At 41.0% G+C, this 20,495-nt stretch overlaps 1 protein-coding gene across 4 annotated transcripts in view; it reads right to left on the bottom strand.

Moving 5' to 3' along the window:
- atg5 (ATG5 autophagy related 5 homolog (S. cerevisiae)) overlaps positions 1–20,495 on the bottom strand; it is a 42,835-nt gene that overhangs the window by 17,986 nt on the left and 4,354 nt on the right. For 2 of the 4 annotated variants that reach the window (XM_067600504.1, XM_067600502.1), the window contains exons 4-7: positions 20,075–20,153; positions 19,797–19,959; positions 17,291–17,385; positions 6,431–6,548 (exon numbers count right to left, since the gene is read on the bottom strand). In XM_067600504.1, coding sequence (XP_067456605.1) covers positions 6,431–6,548; positions 17,291–17,385; positions 19,797–19,959; positions 20,075–20,153 — 455 coding nt within the window. Of the gene's footprint in view, positions 1–3,647; positions 4,037–6,430; positions 6,549–13,180; positions 13,442–17,290; positions 17,386–19,796; positions 19,960–20,074; positions 20,154–20,495 lie in introns of those variants that run through there. The other 2 variants (XM_067600503.1, XM_067600505.1) reach the window with 2 other exon arrangements.

Here is a 20,495-nt window from a genome sequence, read left to right as displayed (position 1 = left end):
ACTTGCCCTTGTGGTAGGTCATATGTTGGAACGATGAGTAGAACACTGAAAACTGGCATTGACGAACGTAGAAGCATTATTAGATGCAAAAACATGAATTATCCAAGAGCATCCAATATAATTTAATCATCCTGTTTCCTCTCTAAGATATATTGGTATTGAGAAGGTATCACTACTCCGAAGAAGAGGTAACTTGGATGTTTTACTCTCCAGGAGGGAACACTATTGGATCCGCCGTATGAGAACCCTGTCAACTCATGGATTGAATATAGACCTCTATTTATTGGATATTTAGATTAAATTGTTCATGATGTTCATCTAGAACTTTCTGTTTATCTATTAGAAATTCCTGACACTAATGGTGGAACATGATTTTCTTATCACCATCAGATGTGTTACGAGAATGTGGCCTACATAACCAGTGCCTGTGTCCTACTATTAATGTTGATCTTGAAGAAGGCCTGGGGGCCGAAACATCACCTAAATAAAAGAGATATGCATATGGAGCCAAAGTGACACTTTTTTCCTACTCTCAAGTCTACCTCCAGTGATTAACACCTCACTAAAACCCTTGGTGTGCGTTACTTTTTCATTATACCTGAGTTTCAGTACCCTTTTCTCTAAAAACCTTTGACTTTTGACAAAAGAAGCCAGAGTTCTCAAATGTTAAATGTTGTATAAACACAAGCAGTTGTACAAGAACTTAAAATTGGAGAAACTAAATAAAAATAGTCTCAAATTTGCAATTTCTTGATTTAAATCAGGAACCATTTGATCAAAGAATGAGTAAACAAGATTACAAATCTGACCAGACATTCAATGCCTCCTTTTGGTACTTGGCAGTTTTGATACCTGGTGCAACAGACATTTTTTAGTCAGTATCAAAAGGTTTCATACCCAGCCCACCTTACTATTCTTTGTGGGCTTTTCTCACTTTCTGAACCAAGGATCTGAAGATAGGGAGTGTTGAACGATCTACACAGAAAAACCAATTGGTTTTGGGCTAAAACAGTAAAATTCACTTGACTTTTTAAACTGATCCAAGCCCATCATAAGACAAATGACAAGATCTTATGATAGCATAGTGTTAGAGAGGACATCAAAATGTTTTCCAAACTTTCCATAAATTTGAAAGAGTACCAGAAAATCAAAATCTTTACCCACATGTCTCCGTGAATTCTAGCCGAGACGTTCACAGGCTTCGCAGCCATTTTACAGTAAAGTTGCACGGAGAGAATTAGAAAGCAAAAGAACTATTCTGACCACATTTTTATCAACAAGGCAGAGTCATCGAGCAGGCTTTCGAGCCATTCTGAATTCCCCTGAATGGTGCACATCTCACACGCCCGCGCACATGAACCATAACCCACTATCAACTGTATCAAAACAGCCACCGAAACCTCCACTTCCCCCTTGAGTCTCTTAAGTGAGCCGACCCATTTGAAGAGCTCTAGCTGCATTGGCTCCTGATACAGCCTGTATGGGGAAGCCTGCCAATAGCAAGTGGGCTGTACCACAGATGCGACTACGATGGGGGGGGGCGGGGGGGGCGGGGAGGGGGTGCGTGGGAGGAGGAGGGAAGTGGTGAGGTTAGATGCTTAAAGTACCTTTTGCGTGGATTTGCCACTCTCAAAGAGGAGGGAGGGGTCAGGGTGGGGCTGTGGGGGGGGTTAAGATGGGGTGGGGGCTTTCCTCTGAACAATGAATGCGGGGTTTTTTCATGATTGGGCTCACCTACGATAAAACCTGAAAAGAAAACAAAGAAAGCATGGCTTACGAGAACTATGTGTTAATACATGTGTGTCATGTGTGGGCAGCATCACCCTTTAGGCTGTGATTTGTGCAGCAAACCTAGGCCAAATTCCTGACAAAATCTTGCTCAATAACACACCTGGTTGGCAAAACAAATTACAGCTTCATCAGACATCAATGCTGACCGCTGGTTCCAGTAACATGTTGTTTTGGGTTTCTTTCCTGCATCTTGGGGGGGAACGACAGTCACACTATAACACAGACTTTTCTGCCATTGCTTGAGAATGGTTTGGGAATCCCCTTGTCTTTTTTCCTTTAATTCATGCCACCCCCATTTGTTTGCTGCGACTGGTTTCTGGGTCCCGCAGGGGTCAACACCGATCCTCTCTCAGACATAACAGGGAGGAGGATTGTTTGAAAAACCTTGTTATTTGATGTTTGAAAGATCACAGAGGAGTGGAGCACCCCAGATTTTCTTTTTCTGATGTTAGGGTCCTGACAGAAAAAGAAAAAAAAAAAAAAAAAAGGCCTCTGAACTCCTGAACAATACTACCAGCAAACCCCACCACCATCACCGCCCCGCCCAGTCCCTGAACACACGTCCCGGACTCTCTAATCCAAACACGCCGCCATAATCCCCGGCTATCAGTCGACTCATCTACCAGCCGAGGAAGAGGTGGAAACTAAACAAACGACAAGACACAAAAGGGCCACTTTCACCTTGATCAGCCAGGCAGGCTGGCAGACTCCCCTGGGAGGGAGGAGAGCAGTGAAAAGCAGAGATTTAACGTCAAAGACATGAAAGACATCTACGGTAGACTGGGAAGATGTTGAAGACTACACCTGAGAGAGAGATAGAGGATCAAAGAGGGGAAAAAAAGAGTCTTAGATCAGGAAAACTATAGAGACAGAAAGAAACAGGAAAAGAGGAAGAGACAGTAAGAGGATATCTTTGTCTCCACCTAACAGTCACGCAAATTTTAAGCAGGCCTTAAAATCTGGCAAAAGCTATCATCCAAATTAGATGGATTATAACAACTGGTTAAAGTGGATTAGTGTCAAAAAAACACCCTTGAGAAAGTGAAGAGAATATCTCAATGACATCGTAGGATTTGGCAGCTGCTATTGTTCAGTGATATCAGCTGATGGCTCTATTTCATGCTGCCTTAAGCCAAAAGCAAAGATGTACTTGGCAGGTTTCAAATCTACAAACTAAAGGCAGTGAAACCATGACAGAGACTTTTACAAGGGATGGATTGATGGGGAGTTCCTGGTGGAAGAAAGATGTTTTTACTGTCAGCCTTGCCTATAAAAAAAAAATGGCCACAACCACATTTATTCTACACGTTTCTATTAATGCAAATTCTCAAACTACAAATAGAGTGATATTGAAGAGTAGTGCTTCTTCTATCTCACAAATGATCTTTGGCTGTGTAGTGAGTACACCAGCTTGCAGGCAGAACATTTACCAGAGAGGGTTTCATTTTGGCCTTTTGGCAAATAACTTCATTAACGTTATTTAATTACACCAGATAATATCTGCCACCAGACGATTTTAATTTGAAGCAGCAAAAGCAACAGTTAGTGCTTAAAACAATAGTCATGTGGCCAAATGAACACTGAAATAGGTTTTTCTTGCTGTAATCATTCCTCCTGTTAATGCACTTACCATTAGGGTTGGGAACCAAAAAACCAGATCCAAATTAGAACCAAATTCAAAATGTCAAGAACTGGGTACACATTAAAAAATTCTGCATTTCAGATTATTGCAAACAAATGCTACATATGTGCAAGAACTTGTCCACATGATGCATCAACACAACAGATTGTTGATTTGTTTACATATGAACATGCATGGCTAACTTCACATCAGTAGTGAAAGATGGACCACGGTGAACGCTCAAAATTGTGGCTTTACTTTATTTAAGAAAACAAAAAGTGCAATACATGTGGGAGGCTCACTAGCTGGAAGCCACGTTGCACATCAAATTTGATTAAACATTTTAGGCTGCACAGTGTTGGTCTCCGGGCTCGAGTGTGATGACACACTCGAGCCGGGAGACCAGGCACCTCCAGGAGAGCCAGGCATACCTAGCCACAGCATATACTGTATTCCTGTTATCATTAAGCCGTCACTTTTCTTTTCCAACTTGTTGTTCAGCAACATACAGGAACTCCTCAGCTGCATTCAGACTGAAAACAGCACTGTTTACAGCAATACAAGGGGCTGCGTTGGCGTTTCATTTTAAGTGCCTATGAGGCAATGAAATGCAATCCAGCAAGTCTGTTTGGAGTAAAACAGTATTGTTTTTAGAGGTTCATTAGAAAAACATTGCACGACAGTTTGTAATATTCACAGACTGGAAAGTTATCATGCTGAGACCATGTTCACTAGTGCGCACATGTGGAACGGGTCTGAGCCCACAGACTTCCAAAGAAAGTATGAATGGAACTGTATGTGTGTCCGTGGTGTGTCATATGGAACTGGGACAAAACTGGTGCATACTAGGTTATCCTGATCTAACAGCATTTAAGAGATCTGTAATGTTACATAGGACTTTAAATTCAGTTAAGAACTTTTCAGATTTTTCTAAAGGACCTCTGGATTATATGAAAGTGAATGTGAGATATAAATGTCAGGAGGGCGACGGAGACAGAATGAAAGTGAATGTGAGACAGTCAGGTACGCAGACAGACGGGGGTGGGTGGGTGGGAGGGAGGGGGGTGTTAATGGCTGTGTCTCCTCGGTGCAGGTGAGTCTCCTGCGGGTCCTCTGTCCCAACACACTATTGTTGTCTCCTTATCTACTTCCTCTCTCCTCCTCTGCAGACACTGCCTGTTTAGACTGCCATTCGCCCCCTTCTGTCTTTCCTCTCATCTCTTCTTTCATTATCACCACACCTCCGCCACAGCTGCAACTCAACTGTATGCCACGACAGCACACAAGGCTTATATGTCAAATCTGCTGTCCATGTGTTTACATATTAAAAAGTTTGGCCTACTCTTTATATGTATGCTGACATGGATAATATATAGTATACATAGAGTATATTAGCAAATATTCTACAGTTTGCTGATATTGACAGTGTTACCTTGTGTTGCGTGTTGTTTTGTGCTTTTGATAGGGGATATTTTGCACCAAGTCCCCTTCTGTATTTTGTGATATTTGTTAAGTTCCAGGTATTAATACATAGCAATACATATACACGCATGCTTATGATGTTATGGTACTGTTTACATTATATCCAGTTGGTCACATAACTGCCTGTTTGTGCATGTTATCATGTATGGGGAGGAAGTGGGAGTTTTTATTGTGAAGATTGTGATTTATTGTGCATGAAGTGATGTGCAAACACGGCCGTCGCCAGTGAAGTAGTTAAAGTAACCGTAAAAGGTCGTCTTCTTGTTGAGTAACAATTTTGATGTCTTATATGGACTTTGATGTCTGCCCTAAAAAAATATAGTCTCAGTTTTGTGTATTTTTCCACAACACCACAGTCTATTTAAATGCACCTGTGTATGGAAAAAAAAAATTGCTTTGCATTACTTATTTAGAAGTTGAAGGATATTTTAAATATGGTCTTTGTCATCTGATTGGTGCCGCATTGTTCTGTTCATTCTCTTATTGTTGTTTATTTTGTTGCATTTATGAATGAAATTTTTTCATTTCTTTATTCTCTGGGTTTGTTTTTTTTGCGGTTTTATGCTGTTTGTATAAACTGCATTTATATAGCGCTTCTCTAGTCGATCGACCACTCAAAGCGCTTTACGCTACATGTCAACATTCAGCCATTCACACACACACTCACACACCAATGGCCATCAGGAGCAATACAATAAAGAATTTGAAACAGGAAATAGGAACCCTGATTAGGTTTAGGGTTAGTGGTTAGGGTTAGTGTTAGGGGTTAGGATTAGGGGTTAGGGTTAGGGGTTGGGGTTAGGGTTAGGGGTTAGGGTTAGGGGTTGGAGTTGGGGTTAGGATTAGGGGTTAGGGTTAGGGGTTGGGGTTAGGATTAGGGGTTAGGGTTAGGGGTTAGGTTTAGGGTACATTGTGTTGTACTGGGATACCGGCAGACGTCTCAGAGACAGATCTAAGAGCAACTACACATTCTCCATCTACCTGTTTAGACTGCAGCTCTCTTCACGTCTTCCTGTTGAAGCCTACTGTGACTGTACATCCCATCCCAAATTGCACTCATTCTCTTTTCTTTTTCATCCCTCTTCACTCTCTATCTGTCGATCATCTCCCTCTCCTCCCACCCCACCCCCCCCAGATCTTTGTTCACTTGTTCTGGCGACTGCCACTATTTTCCCTCTTCGTGCTCCCCCATCGGTCGCATTATCTGAGAGAGTGGATCTCTGACATGCCTCGTGTGGCTGTGTAAATAAAATAAACCAGCGAGGAGAGATGCTTGTTTTTTCTTCTCTCACTTCTGGAAGACAGTAGGGTCCATGTTTGATAAGGGAACCAAAAACAAAACATGGTTGCTACTGTACTCCTTACTGTTAGCTGCTGGTTATGTTTGGCAAGACTGAGAGTGTTGTGTGAGTGATGTTTTACTAGTGTTATTCTAGATGACATCATTATTATTGGCTGTGATCACTGAAGGAGATTAACACATGTTATTGAAGATTATGTTGTTCACTCACTATGTGTGTGTGTGTTAGGACCTACCGTCATTTGGTATAGCAGCTGGGTACATCTCTTTCAGCAGGTCGCCAAGCGTGTGTACGTTGCCGTCAGGTGAAACGGGACGAAACAGTTTCTGGATGAACGGCCTGTCGCTCATCGTCTGTAATGAATTAGAGCACAACTAACGAACTGTGCAGAAACACAAATATACAAAACACACTGCACTCTGTATGTAGCTAAGCAGCTTTCAGGACGAGTGTATAACATTAAACACATGACAGATTATACAGTAAAAGAAACATTACAATATGAGTACTTTTAGTACTTAAAACATGTTTCAAATGTTCACAAAACTAACTAAAAAGAACTGCTGTAAGTTGCTTTAAGCATCTCTGCACGAATGGCAAGATAATGTCAGTTAACTACACACAGTAGCACATGTTTGCAGCCGGCCAATCTGCAACGCTTTATGATGAAGTAAACAAAAGAGATGAGCAGGAAACTGGTTGTTTATCATTCCCTACCTAAATCAATTCCAAGTACGAGCATCTTTTGACATGGTGCGCCTAACTTTATTTGACATTATGTGTCAGTGTCTTCAAAAACACATATGACTGTTATGACTTAAAAAAAAAACATTAGGTATTTTTTGATCTGCCACATCTACGGATACTGAAAGGATTAGTAAAGAGTAACACCAGGCTGAAAACCGACCAGCCTTTCACTGCCCTCTCTGGTAGAAAGTTTCATACATCACTGCTTTGTTGCACCTGTAACCTCACCCAGCAGTGTCATGAGCGTCACTGCAACAAGTTGAGAAGTTAAACCACTGGAAGTCAGTAAAAACAAGATTTTGATGGGGTGTTAAGTTGCTTCTTAGTAATCAGGAAGCTGTAAACATAAGTATTTGAACAAACAACCAATGTTGTTTTTCTAGTGAGAACAATAGTAGCAGTTCCATCGTTACAAACATATTTTACCGAGCCAATCACACCCCAAACCACAGTTTCCATTAATATGGGTATGAAAAGATGACACCCTGAAATTTCCAGCCGATTAAAACATGAAGCCAAAAATAGCATCACCTTGGATTTTAATTTTTTTACTCATCAGACATGTGACGTCAATTAATGGAATTGAGGGAAAAAGCAGACACGAGATCCTGTAAATGAACCAGTTCCATGTGAAGTAACATAAAGGGAAATTTTAAAGTGACGAACAGAGTCACAGGGTTAGGATATCAGGAACAATCCACACCACTCTGCACGGAAATACATGCAACGTGAATGAACAGCTTGCTTGAGCTGAGAGCTGGGAACATGATCCTTTGATGAGCCCGACTGACCAGAATGTGATATTAAGCAATCTGCAACATTTCAACAGATGTTACAAGTGACGCTGACATGTTTTACTGATCAGTATGAGTCTGGAAGCCATTAACTGGGGCTTGAGTATGTGCTTGGCAGAAACGTCAGCTTCTACACAAACTAAAGACTCATCTGGCTCCCCCTGAGTTTCTCAAATGGAGAAAACAAGAGAATAATCATAATATTAAATGAAGCGTTCTCCATTGATGCCCTATAGTTCCAAGGTTGTGGTGCTGGTAATGTTCAAGCGTTTTGCTCAAAGACACTTCAGCAAAATGGTATGTTTTTTTTATGCGCAAGGTTTTCCAACTAAGTGCGCAATCCTGCATCTTCATCAAAGTAAAACTAACACTAAAAACTGGACAAGAGTTCAAAGATTGAAAGCATTCATTGAAAAAAAAACACAACATACTCTTTAGATTTTGGGGGGGGGGAGGGGGGGGAAGGTGTGCTGGATACAAATTAAACTACCCCTCCAGTCTCGTTTGGAAAATGCAGAGCAGAGATTAATCATATCCGTTTTGCAATATCATCTTCTTTAAATTAATTGCTTCTCATCATTCCTCTCATTTCTGTTTCTCCACTCTCTTCTCTACGAGATCCTTTTACAGTCAGAGGCATTTTGTCACAATGATGTGGCCCTGACCTTTGACCTCCTTACTATTAGTCGCTTAACATGATAATGATCAAGGACCCGAGGCTTATCCTACTGCTGACCACAATGTAAATCATTCTGAGTAAGAGCGACCGCAAAATACCTAAAATGTTCGCTATGTCATGATGGGACAGCTAAACAAGTGTGACGTTAGCAGCAAACATCCTCATGACTGTTCAGCTGTGATTTGCGGCTCTGCAGCCACAACATCCCATGAGTGAGAGATGCGGGAAGCACGATGGGAAATTACCACCAGATAAAAAAAATCTAGTAAACCATGTCCAGAGCTGGCAGTGGATTCTGACTCAAGTTAGAGGGTGCTGTATGCAGATCGCCATCTGAGATAAATTTGTTATTTGAGATATTGGGCTAAATAAATAAAACTGACTTCACTTGACTTAAGATAATCAGTTGTTATTTTGAGTGTCTATTTAAGTCTAAAAACTGAGCCGAACCCTTTTCCTGTGGAAAATAAATAAGCAGTTTAAGACATTAGTGATGGTACTTGTTAAAGAATAGTTAATAACAAGAGTCACTGATTGAATGAAATGAAAGACACATTTAGAGACTGTATCCTATTATTTGACATATTTTGAATGCCATAATAAACTTCAGGTTGGCTGACCATTCAAAAATCAAGTTCAAGCTGTTAAAATTGCTTAAAATGTTGGAAGACTCCTGAGATTTTTTGGTGCTCTGTAGGCACAGCTGACTAAAGTGACATTCATATCAAAGATCTAACATCTGCCTGCAAATCTTTTTAAAATCATGCATCATTTGCGTAATCATCAGTTGATTGAGATGATTATTGGAAGATGTTTACCTGTGTCAAAAGTTCAAACTCAGAGTTATGCACGGAGGGATGTTGATGGGTAACTGAAGGTCACACAGGATTGTGAAGAAGCCAAAATGCACACCTTCCAACTCACACTGTGCAGCTCTATATGTCAAAACTAATGGACTGTATGATCCAACTAACTGCTGGCAGGCAGGTTTGAAACGGAGCACTGGACCTGAACTGGAGACTTTTAACATTATACCTAAAATCCACATCTGCAAATGCACATGAAGGCATGTCCCACGGCCTTTAAAAAAGGTCTACATACCCCTTATTTTTCTAGGATATTGCTGTGTTTGCACTGCTTTCTGCCAAGCAAATGGCTACACCTGCAGAATCTTCTTATGAATACACCGACTCCCATAATCCTTTGGTGCAAAGCATGCCTTCCAGCTAGTAATCCAAAGGCTGTGTTTTAGGTATCATCACATTTTGCCAAGTGATTTCTGAGTCCCAATCAAAAATCTGAGTAAAACATTGCTCATCAGATTATTTCCAGTCAATCCATGTCATCCATTAACATACAGGTTTTTAATGAAAGTCATATCGTGAACTTTTTTGATGCATCACCTTGTAAAAGTAAATACAATAAAGTCAAAGAATATTAGCGTTAGTAGAGCTTATATTCCCGCTGAGGTCTCACAATGTGCCCGACAAAAGTAAAATCTACCAAACTGTTAAACAAGCTTTTACCGAGTCCTGACCCTGGTCCTGGTTTGTCAGTAGGTATGTTCTTTGTAAGAGTAAGAGTCTCGCTATCACCTCCAGAGTCGAGTTAAAAATTCAGTGGTTCTGGTTACCGGGTGACCCGTGTCATCGGGGTAGGAGAGAGGGCGCCGAGCGTTGGACGTCATCCAGTAGTCGCTGTCAGGAGGTGACTTATTATGCTATTTGGTTGATCATGTAGATCTTAGCTACGTGCCAGAATGAAAGCACGTTTGTCCAACACTACACCAGCTAATTTCACTAATTAGTTTCTTTGACTGAAAATGTATTAATTTGTGGAATCAGCAGGAGTCGTGTTTGACTGGACTAAAAACATGGATGATGGTCATTAGTGCTGGGCAATATGGTCGATATCAGTGTCACAATATTAATGAGATTTGGTGCCAATGCAATTAATTTATTAGTCAAGCAAAAGAATAACAATAAAAACAGTTGAAACAAGTGTTGGCTGTTTCAACAGTTCAGACACATCAGACATTCAAAAACTTGATCTTGGACTCTGACAACTTTCATTATTATTATTTTATTACATTACTTAAACCTGCAGTGTGGAACTTTTACATTCAAGCCTTTGCCAAATGAGTTCACACAATGCTGATTAAGTCTGTCACCACCAGATAAATCTCTCTGTATTTCACAGTATACCGAAGCTTTTAATCTGGTGTCGGGATTGATATTCCCACACTGGCCGGATGGACGCATACTGCTCTGCCCATAGAGCATGTACAGTATGTATACTAGAGACTTCCGACGGCCGAGCCTGCTAACTTCCAGTTAGCTCTCTGCTAACTTGAATGGGAATAAAAAGATTTAATGTTGCGGCTCTTCTAGACTTTCCAAACGTTATCGGACTGAATGGATCAATTTTTGATAGTGAAACGAGTCATTTCGCAGGAGTTGTGCAACGCTTAAAACAATTTATCCACAGTTTTACAGCCACAACAGCAGCGACTAGCTAGGCTACAGTGGAGCCGATAACGTAAACATACGTCAACAGTGTTTTTGTAATTACTCTCACTGCCAGAAGAGGGAGACCAAAGTCTCACACTCCAGCTTTAATCATATTTTTAATAATGTTATTTCCTGACATTGTATAGGTTGGGCAATTAATCAAATGATCAAAAAAATAACCATCAAATTAATCTATAATTAAAATAATAACTTCTTTCAGCCCTAAAAAGATTATCTCTCCATTATCAGAATATATCACAACATGGAAAAAATCACATAAAATTATCAAATTGATGTTCAACGCAATAAACCAATAATATACGGTAATGTGGAACATGTGGAAAACAAAACATAATAACTAATTTTTTTGTTTTTAGCTAGCATTTATTTAGAAATATTAACTGATCCCATTAAAAGTTTATTAATGATCCTATTTTATCCTATTTAGAACCACTGCTCTACCATTATTACAGATATTTACAGTACTGGGGGGGCTAAATGAGATTCAAACCCTCCTCTGAACACATCGGAGGATGGGAGAAACCATGGCGTCACAGAGAGGAACACGCTCCCTGCAGATACCCAACCTGAGGTGTCAAACAGAGACACACAATAGGACCTAATCATGGAGCTGTGAAAAGGAAACCAGCAAGAACAGGGATCGAGTAACAGAGCGGTAACTACACACCACAGAGCCAGGCGCGAACCAGCAAGAGGAAGGTGGCGGCGGAGGCGTGAAGCTGATCCTCAGGTTACACAGAAAGACTGAGTCACCGACAGGAAGCGTGGCGTTTCGTGCGGGATCATCGTCGGGAGCCAGAGCGGAGAGAGTGCGCTAAGTGACAGCTACTTCATTGCATTTTTAAATAGCCGGCCATGAATAATTGAGCCGGTCGCCATACAAAGAAGGAGCTATTGATGCCCCCCTCCCCACCCCCCCCGGGGAGAGAAGCGTGATACTGCTTGGACGAAGACACTTTCTTTTCAGCTGGCGTGACACCTTAGCTGGCACAGCGGCACATGGCGACACAAAGAGAGGGAGGAGGTGTCATTAGGATTCAGGTGAAAAAGGGGGATGGCTCGCTCTCGCCGAGTGAAAAGAGCAGCGGAACTCAAGACGTCGCCTAATTGATGGAGGGATTCAATCCGCCTAAGTGATGGTAAAACAATAGAGGAGGAGGGGGGGGGGGAGGTACGGCACCGTCAATCAATATTAGTTTCCACTGTAACGAGATGGGAGAGAGAAAGCATTTCCACTGAACTCTGAGACCTTCCATTCGTAAATTAAAATTCCAACCTCGTTTTTTAGCGCTCTTCATTTTCGCCCAGGAGTTGAAATGAACACCTGTAGAGGAGAAACTCCATCAAGGGACACCGAATTGAACTCTAAATTATTTATTACTCAAGTGTTATGTACTAGATTGATCTGTTGGGCTTCCACCATTCAAACATCTCCATATTTTAGAGCCAAATACTCACCTGTTCGTCTAATCTTAATAGATGGAAGCACAACTAATCACTACGCTTGCTTCCATTCATGAGGATATTGTGAGTAAAGTATTGTAAAGCCCTTTTTTGGTGAATAACAACAACATCAATATAATTTTTTTTTTCAGGCCTGCAGTTCGACAGCCGGAGCGCAACAGCAGTTTGCTTTTAATGACCATCCCAGATATTTGATGGTTCGGTTCACACAAAATATTTAAAATAACATATTTTCTCACTTACGTGCCTATTATGGTAAATAGCCCATGCAGATAGTTTGGGGTTTTATCTACACAGGTTTTTCAAGATATCATCTCTGACATTTCTGCCTCCAGCTCGACAACATTACTTTTCCTCTGCTGAGGAAAATATGTTGACAGAGCGTTCTGTGAATCATAAGATAAGATAGACTTTATTGTCCCGGTGGGAAATTTACCTTTGACATCAGTGTCTGTACTATAAAAAAAAAATCACAGCAAAAACAACGACAAAAATAGAGTTATCAATCAATTATGTTATCAGAGTAATTGGGGACACGTTGCTGGATTTTTTTTGTGTTTTTTTTACAGCTGTGAGCAGCACAAACAACACTTCATTCACCTTCTATAAACATAAATCTCAGGCAAATACAACTAAAACCATCTGTATGACATAAGATAGAGAATGTTTTTGGGTTTAATAACTCTTTAATGCAACATCCAAGCAAAGACACAGAATTAATTATTAAATTAAACCTCAATCTGAGTCCACGTGAGGATGCAGATCATCTATGTAGCAACATGTAGCTCTTTCAGCTGCTTGTTAGTAGCAGACTGACTGTAAAAAGCTAAAGGTTTTCCACTGACAGTCATACTTCTACTAGAAACCATTACTGTAAACGCCGCAGCACATTCCTCTCTTGTACAACAAGCATATCACCTGTTGCCTTTGGCTTGATTACGCACAAAATGTTTCCAGCATTCCCGTGTTTTGTAATTGTCTATGCAGTCACCACCGCCTCCCCCTCGTCGTGGTCGGCTGTTATAAGAGATCTGGGGAGACAATAAAAAAACCTGCATTCTTTAAAGCAAGGCATCTTCCAACAGCACCACAACACAGAGGCGGACTGGACGCGGACTGCCTGCTTTTTTTTTTTTTGTGAGTAAGCACTGAGTCACGGGATGGGAACAGAGAGGTTAACCTGTAGAGCAACAATGTAAGCAGTCTTTTTAAAAAAAAAAAAAAAAAAAAAAGGAGGATAGTAATTTTCACTTTCCGCACAGCGAGAGACGGTCGCCCCCCACCCCCTCCCCACCCCTCCCCTTCCTCCCCCACCCTCCTCCCCCTTCCTCCTCCTCCTCCTTCTGGCTCTTTGAATCACAGAGTGGCGTCACTGCTGGAGCAGGAAGATGCACTGGCAGCCAAACAAGTCCCGCCGCCGGCCGGAGCCAAGGGCGCGACGGGCCGATGCACACAAACACACAACAACAACAACAGCAGCACAAGCTGCAGGGCTCAGGTGGATGTTAAATGACAAAGACGGATGCATGAAAGAGAGAAGACGCTTGCACATATGCTCCTGTTTATTAAAAAGTCATTAATAGATACTACGAGTGAATCTCTAAGATTTATAACAGGCCGAGAAAGGTGGTTAAGTCAGTTTTAACCTTCAGGACATGAGGCAGACACACACACACACACACACACACACACACACACACACACACACAGACAAATGTTGTCCATGCCTATGAGGTGTCTTCATCTCCATGAGGAGCGCAGGCCAGACGGAAATGAGCCCTCTGTTATTTGGACTGAGTGTTGTCATTAATTCTGTCTGCATCAAACACAGCACATGTTATTTACACTAAATACCACAATCTGGCTTTGAAGGACTCTGGAGCATGTGTGTGTGTGCGTGTGTGTGTGTGTGTGTGTGTGTGTGTGTGTGTGTGTTTGTGGGTAGCGGGGGATCTTTATCCTCTGTATGAGGCACTCTCCTGTAAAATAGTCATCCAGGATGACTTCTGGGCGACAAACAGCTTCGTTCTCAGCGTTTCTGCAACCCCCCCCCCCCTCCATCTCTTCCGACATCTACTTTCTTTTACTTGAAGCTCTGAGTTTTTCTTTACGGGGGTTTTTTTTTGTCGAGTCATGTTTGGTCTTGTCAAAACAACTCGGCGTAACAAAACACTGGATTTTCCTCTTAGCAACAAGATAAACTGACGGGTTTCTACACATTTTCCCCATTTTGCACAAAAAGTGAAGTTCCATTTTTTTTTTTTTTTGGCGGTTTGTTTCAAATGTGATCTTTGATTTAAAGGATCATTCCGCTTTACTATAACATGATTTGGCTTTCATTCCTACTAGTAATAATATAATAATCACCAAGACACTTTTAGATGTTGAAAGTGGCAGCAAAAAAAAAAAAACTGCCATTACTTCTATTTTCGAGGACATAATGATCAGATTTAGTTTCCGTTTTTTTCTCCAGACTTTCCAGACCTTCTTTGGTTGTAAATATTTAGCAGCTTGTAAGATGAAAACCACACACACACACACACACACACACACACATCTCCAAAACAATCCAGACTTTTCAGGAATGACACTTATTTTCTCTCTCTGCCACCAAATGTATTTGGAAATCACACAATGAGGTTTTTAACAGGCTTTGATGCACCAACAAACCGGTCATGAAACCGACTCAACTCATAAACGAGTGTGGAAACTTTCAAAATGCTGGAGCGGTCTGGGTTTCTTATACCCGCCAGCAGGTTTTTTTTTTTTTTTTTTACGGCTGTGACAAGTGCATGTCTGAGTGGGCGTGTTGTGTTGGTAGGACTGCATGTTTCAGTCTGCCACTTTAAAGAGTCATATTTATCACCAGACGCGGAAAAAAAATGTTTAAAATGGTTTATTTATTGACGTGATAAAGATGTAAAAGCAAAAACAAAAAGCATTCATGAGGTTTTTGTTTTTTTTTGATTTTCATGCGAAAACATTTGATTGACAGCTGTTCCTCCGCCCTCGTTGTGTGGTGCAAAAAAAAAAGTAAATGCAGCCATATGTGGAGCCCGGTAGGTCTGATTAAAAACTTAACAGGCTTTATAATAAATCATCACGGTGGGAAATTACCAGCAGTCACAGCAAATATGACGACGGAAAAAATGTGCTCGGTAAGAAAGTTCACTCTAGCAAAACCAAACCATTACACCAAAGTCCCGTTGTGTTTTTGAACATCTGCGAGTCTTTCTGTTTCATAAGACGAACAAACTATGTCAGAATTATTTCCTCATCCGTTTCGCTGCTCCATTTTGTTATTATTTTTTTTCTTAACTCGTCTTGACAGGCCCTAAAAGTTTTAATTCCCTTTCACAGGACTCAATAACAGTGAGGGGGCCTTTCTGTTTGCTGTGACTTGAGATCAAGGCGAAACGCATGTTCAGCCACTAGACTCAAAGCAGACTGTCAACATGTTTTTGTAGCAAAAAAAAAAAAAAAAAAAACCCCAGATGTTTTCTGAATCTTTAATTTCATTGGTTGGATTGGACGTGACTCCTCAGGACTTATAAATGACATTTAATTTTATTAGTTTTTAACAAGTTGCTTAAAGATATTTCCTTCGCGGTGCCAGGTTTTCATGAAAAAACAAGAATCATCCTGTCCGATTCCTGACCTTCTACACTTTTTCCAGCTCAGATCTGTGAAAGAAAAGGCCCCCGACACTTGACTCAAAGCATGGCACTTTTTCTCCCCACTGTCTGGTTTGCGGCCTGCTAATGTTTTCCAGGCGAGGATCGACCGCTTATTCATCCCTTCTTCTTCTTCTTCTTCTTCTTTTTTCTTGTCTTCCGATGGAAATTTTCACCTGAGTCAGGATATAGCTGCTGCGGAGGCTTGATGGAAAGATCCAACCTAAAGAGGGGGGGGGGGCGCTTGTCTGCCTACGCCTCCTGATCCCAGACCTGAGTTGCGTTCGACCATTTCACACAAACTTTGGGGAAATGTCACGGATATCAAAACACACAGGAACAAAAACCTCCAAACAAAACAAATGCATCTCAGATGGTATTTGGTTGGTTTTTTTTTTGGGCCTTTATGAGTTAAGAGGCTGAGTATGTATTTTATCAGAGATCACGATGACAAGAAAGCAGCGGTAAAACAGAGAAATTACAAGCAGCGCTGATAAGCAAATAAACGATATTAATCTTTCTCTAAAGATTTCAGTGGAAATTAGAGAAATGACACATGAGCAGGTTTGATCAGGCTGTCAAAGAGACACGTATGGCTTTTATCATATGTAAGGAACTATGACTTTCTCTACAATTAGGTTTAACTATAACCTCAGATACTAAGAGACACTATAATTGCCGGTGACACACAGTGATGAATATGTTAGGAAAAGGTCAGAGACTCTTCAGTTACGCAGTATGAAAGGCTGACATGAAAGTGAAGAAACAGGTTTTTGTTTGTTTTTTTTAATATCTAGACTGTCTACAAGTACGTGGGTGCCAACTCAATTTGGATTTTTATACATTAAAAGGAGAGGAGAAGGAAAAAATCCCAAATCTAACAGTCAATTTAATCACCTGCCGACCGCACCTTTTAAACAGAACGTGACTCTGATGGTTGGTGACTTAAAGTGCAGCGTGAACCAGCTTGTGAGACACCAGTGTTTGTTTGTGGAGGTGATTTCCACGCTGAAGCAACATCAGACCGACACGGAGGGATTTTTAACGCAGCTCTCTGGCTCCATCTACTGGGCTGTCTGGAGAGACTTTCCTTTCAACAGTTCAAAGACTCAAGAAATATGTTTGTTGTTTTTATTTGTGTGTGTGTGTGTGTGTGTGTGTGTGTGTGTGTGTGTGTGTGTGTGTGTGTATGTGAGAGAGAGAGACCTGGTATATCCTGAAGGGGATGTATCTGAAGCCTCCTTCCTCAGTGGGATATTCCATCAGTTTCCTGTTCATGGCCCAGAACTGGTCGAATTTATCTGCAGCAAACACACAAACACACATAGAGACTCGTAAAGACACTACAAAATATATCCCGAGCAATGATGAGACCAGACATGTTTCTTTAATAAAATGTTCATCATCCTTCTTCTAGATGCATCAACAACAACAACATTGTTATTTACATCCTTGTAGCTCGCCTTAAGTCACTTAAAAGTTTGTAATGCAATGAAAAATCTGTGTATGTTGTGGAAAACGGCAGCAGGTAGAAGTATGTGTGCATGTGCTAAAATATGAATAAAGAGTTGTACTACACTCCTGTCCCTCTACACGGAGGTCAAAGGTCAGTGATGGAGGAGCATCAATGTCCTTGCTTACACAAGAGCTCGAGCTTTTTTTTTTGGTTGAAATGTTTCATCATCCAAAAACAATCCCACCCCAGCATGTGCTGGTTTCAAACCCTCCCATCCACCCCTTTGCCTCTCGCTTTCACACAAAACCTTCTGTTTTTCTCTCTCTCCTGGATGAAAGTTTGAGCCATCTCTGTTTTCTCGCTCTCTGTTTCTGATCTCTCTTTTGGATGTGAAAGTTTTGGTTTAGATAAGGTTTCGTCTCTCACTTTCATATGTAACAGGTAGGGGGGACCGACTCCTTCTGTTGGATTAGCTTAGCATCATTTAAGTCATGTCCGCTTCTCTGTTTACTGTAGTTAGAAATACCATGGTTAAAAATAGAAACAAATGAACACCTGAAACATTTTAAAGCAGTTCACACAGTCTTCTATTCGTCTCTGCGTCCTAAATTCAAGTTTTTGTCTTTTTTAATGGATTAAGATGTGAAATTTCTCTCTCTGTTTCTGCTCTCTTTACGTGAGGACTCTGTTTCAGGGGAAAGTGGAAGCGAGATAAGCAGCTGATGTTTATGAGTGTGAAGCCTTTTGGGTGCTGCGAACCCGCTCAAAACGTTCTCAGCGTCACATGCACGCCCATAAAGAAAATAAGGGATCACGTCTGATTTTTCTGCCCATTATTAATTACCGTATTTCATGATTTGTCCAATAAAACGTACGTGAATTTGTATTTGCCGCTGCTGTTTGCTGTTAATGCAACATTTCCTCCACCTGGTTCGCATTAAAAGCCTTAAAGTCAGTTCAAAGGATTCTAAAACATTCACTTCCCTGGAAGGCTTTTTGTTAGGAAACATCTTCAGGAAGTGTCTAGTTTCACAAACATGAGCTTTTTATTTCTTTATAGAATGAAAATAGCAAAATATGTGTTACATGTGTTACCAAACATTTTTCTTGTCTTTATCCTAAAAAAAAACCCCAGTAGTGTACGTTATTATTTGAGGATTTGCAAGTTTATGAAGTAGTGAAATTAGAGACGCTAGTGACATCATCGAGTTGGAAGCCTGGACCGCTGACGTTACACAACAGGAGAGCAGTGAACGCACCGTTTTCACTGTTTTCACCAAAACTTCACCAAACAGTATAATGACAGTTTATTTAAATAATAAGCCAAAAACAACTTCAGGCACTCATGCATGTAGGAAACTGTTGATATTTTTCATTTTATAAACTAAACAATTGATGGATTTATTGATTATATAAACAGCAGATTAACCAGTAATGAAAATAATCCTCAGTTGCAGCCTCATGCACATTTCAGCTTCAGGAAAGTAAATGATTGGTGCAGAAAATAAAGAGTTATCGTGTAATGATAATTATTAATTCATAAGGAGGAGGGGCACTATAATTATAGATTAACAACAAGGTGACTTATCTGTTTCTGATTGGCTCAGAGAGCAGCTACATTACCATTATTTGATCAACTTGACCTTCAGTGATTCCAGGAATCTCTCACCAAATGTCAGGTTTTACTTTTCAAAGACCTTCAAACCTCAACCTCAGGAATCCATCCCATCACCCCCCCCCTCCCTCCCCTCATCAAACCCTCTGCTCCCACATCACAAGCTTCCCACAGTGACCCCTCCCCTTTATGACCCCTCTTCTTCTTCTTCTACCAGTAGGAAGTAAACCTGGGTAGATGTGTTGTGGGTGTTTTGGGTGGGAGACGTTGTGGAGGCGGAGGCTTCAAAGATCGCTATCAGACTTTTAAAAAAAAAAAAAAAAGAGCTTTGTAAGTGTGTGTGCAAGTAAGTGTAGGTGTATGAGCTGCAGAGACAACATGTGTGCATCAGAGTGTTAATGAGTGAATGTGTGACTGTATGATTGTGTGTCACTTCCCTTAGCAGCAGCTGCTTGTGGTCTTTCTTCTTTGAAATGTGAGTGTGTGTGAGAGTCTGTGAGAGTCTGTGTGTGCATGTCTTACCGTTCTGCAGGCCCATCCACAGCTGCTTGTGGTCTTTTTTTCTTTGAAATGTGTCGACGTGTGTGTGTGTGTGTGTGTGTGTGTGTGTGTGTGTGTGTGTGTGTGTGTGTGTGTCTTACCGTTCTGCAGGCCCATCCACAGCTGTTTGTGGTCTTTCTTCTGCATGTCGTTGACGACTTGGCTCTTGTGTTTGAGCGCGTCGGCCTCCTTGATGCTGGACATGAAGTGAGCCTCGATCACGGAGTTGGACGAGCAGTGCAGCAGGTCGCTCTCTGGAAAATTCTGACGCACGTTCACAAGAGGAGAAAAAAAAGTATCTTATTAGAAGCTGCTGGGTTTGTCAAGTTTCACTGAACACTGAAGTGTTGTGGATCCTGTGCATGCAATTGTCTCCTACCTTAAAGTGCACAGTGATGCTCCAGGGTAAGACGGTGTTGGAGGCATGGAAGTCAAACAGAACTCCTATTGGATAGTGCCTGAACCAGGAAATGCACATAGGAAATAATGTTATTGGTGAAAACCCTGACGGATTGCTGTTAACTCAACATCACAGTCAAGACTTCAGTTCTTGTAGGTCTTCAGGAAATACAGGAAACTGGTGTTATACTCCTATTAATGGCTGGAAAATCTTTACACATGTTTTATCAGCCAACTAGAGCATAACAACCACCTACGACCTCCAAATCAAAAGTTTCTAAATCTAACAAACCTTTTGCAGCAAAGGTCTCAATACAATTATTTGTCATCTTTTTCAAAAAACCATCAAACTGCATTGGTGTCCATGTAATCATTCCTCCTGTTCATACTAGATATTAAAA

This window comes from Thunnus thynnus, chromosome 10 (assembly GCF_963924715.1).
Source record: "Thunnus thynnus chromosome 10, fThuThy2.1, whole genome shotgun sequence".
NCBI lineage: Eukaryota > Metazoa > Chordata > Actinopteri > Scombriformes > Scombridae > Thunnus > Thunnus thynnus.
Note: the sequence above shows the minus strand (reverse complement) of the source record. Positions and strands in the feature narration are given on the sequence as shown.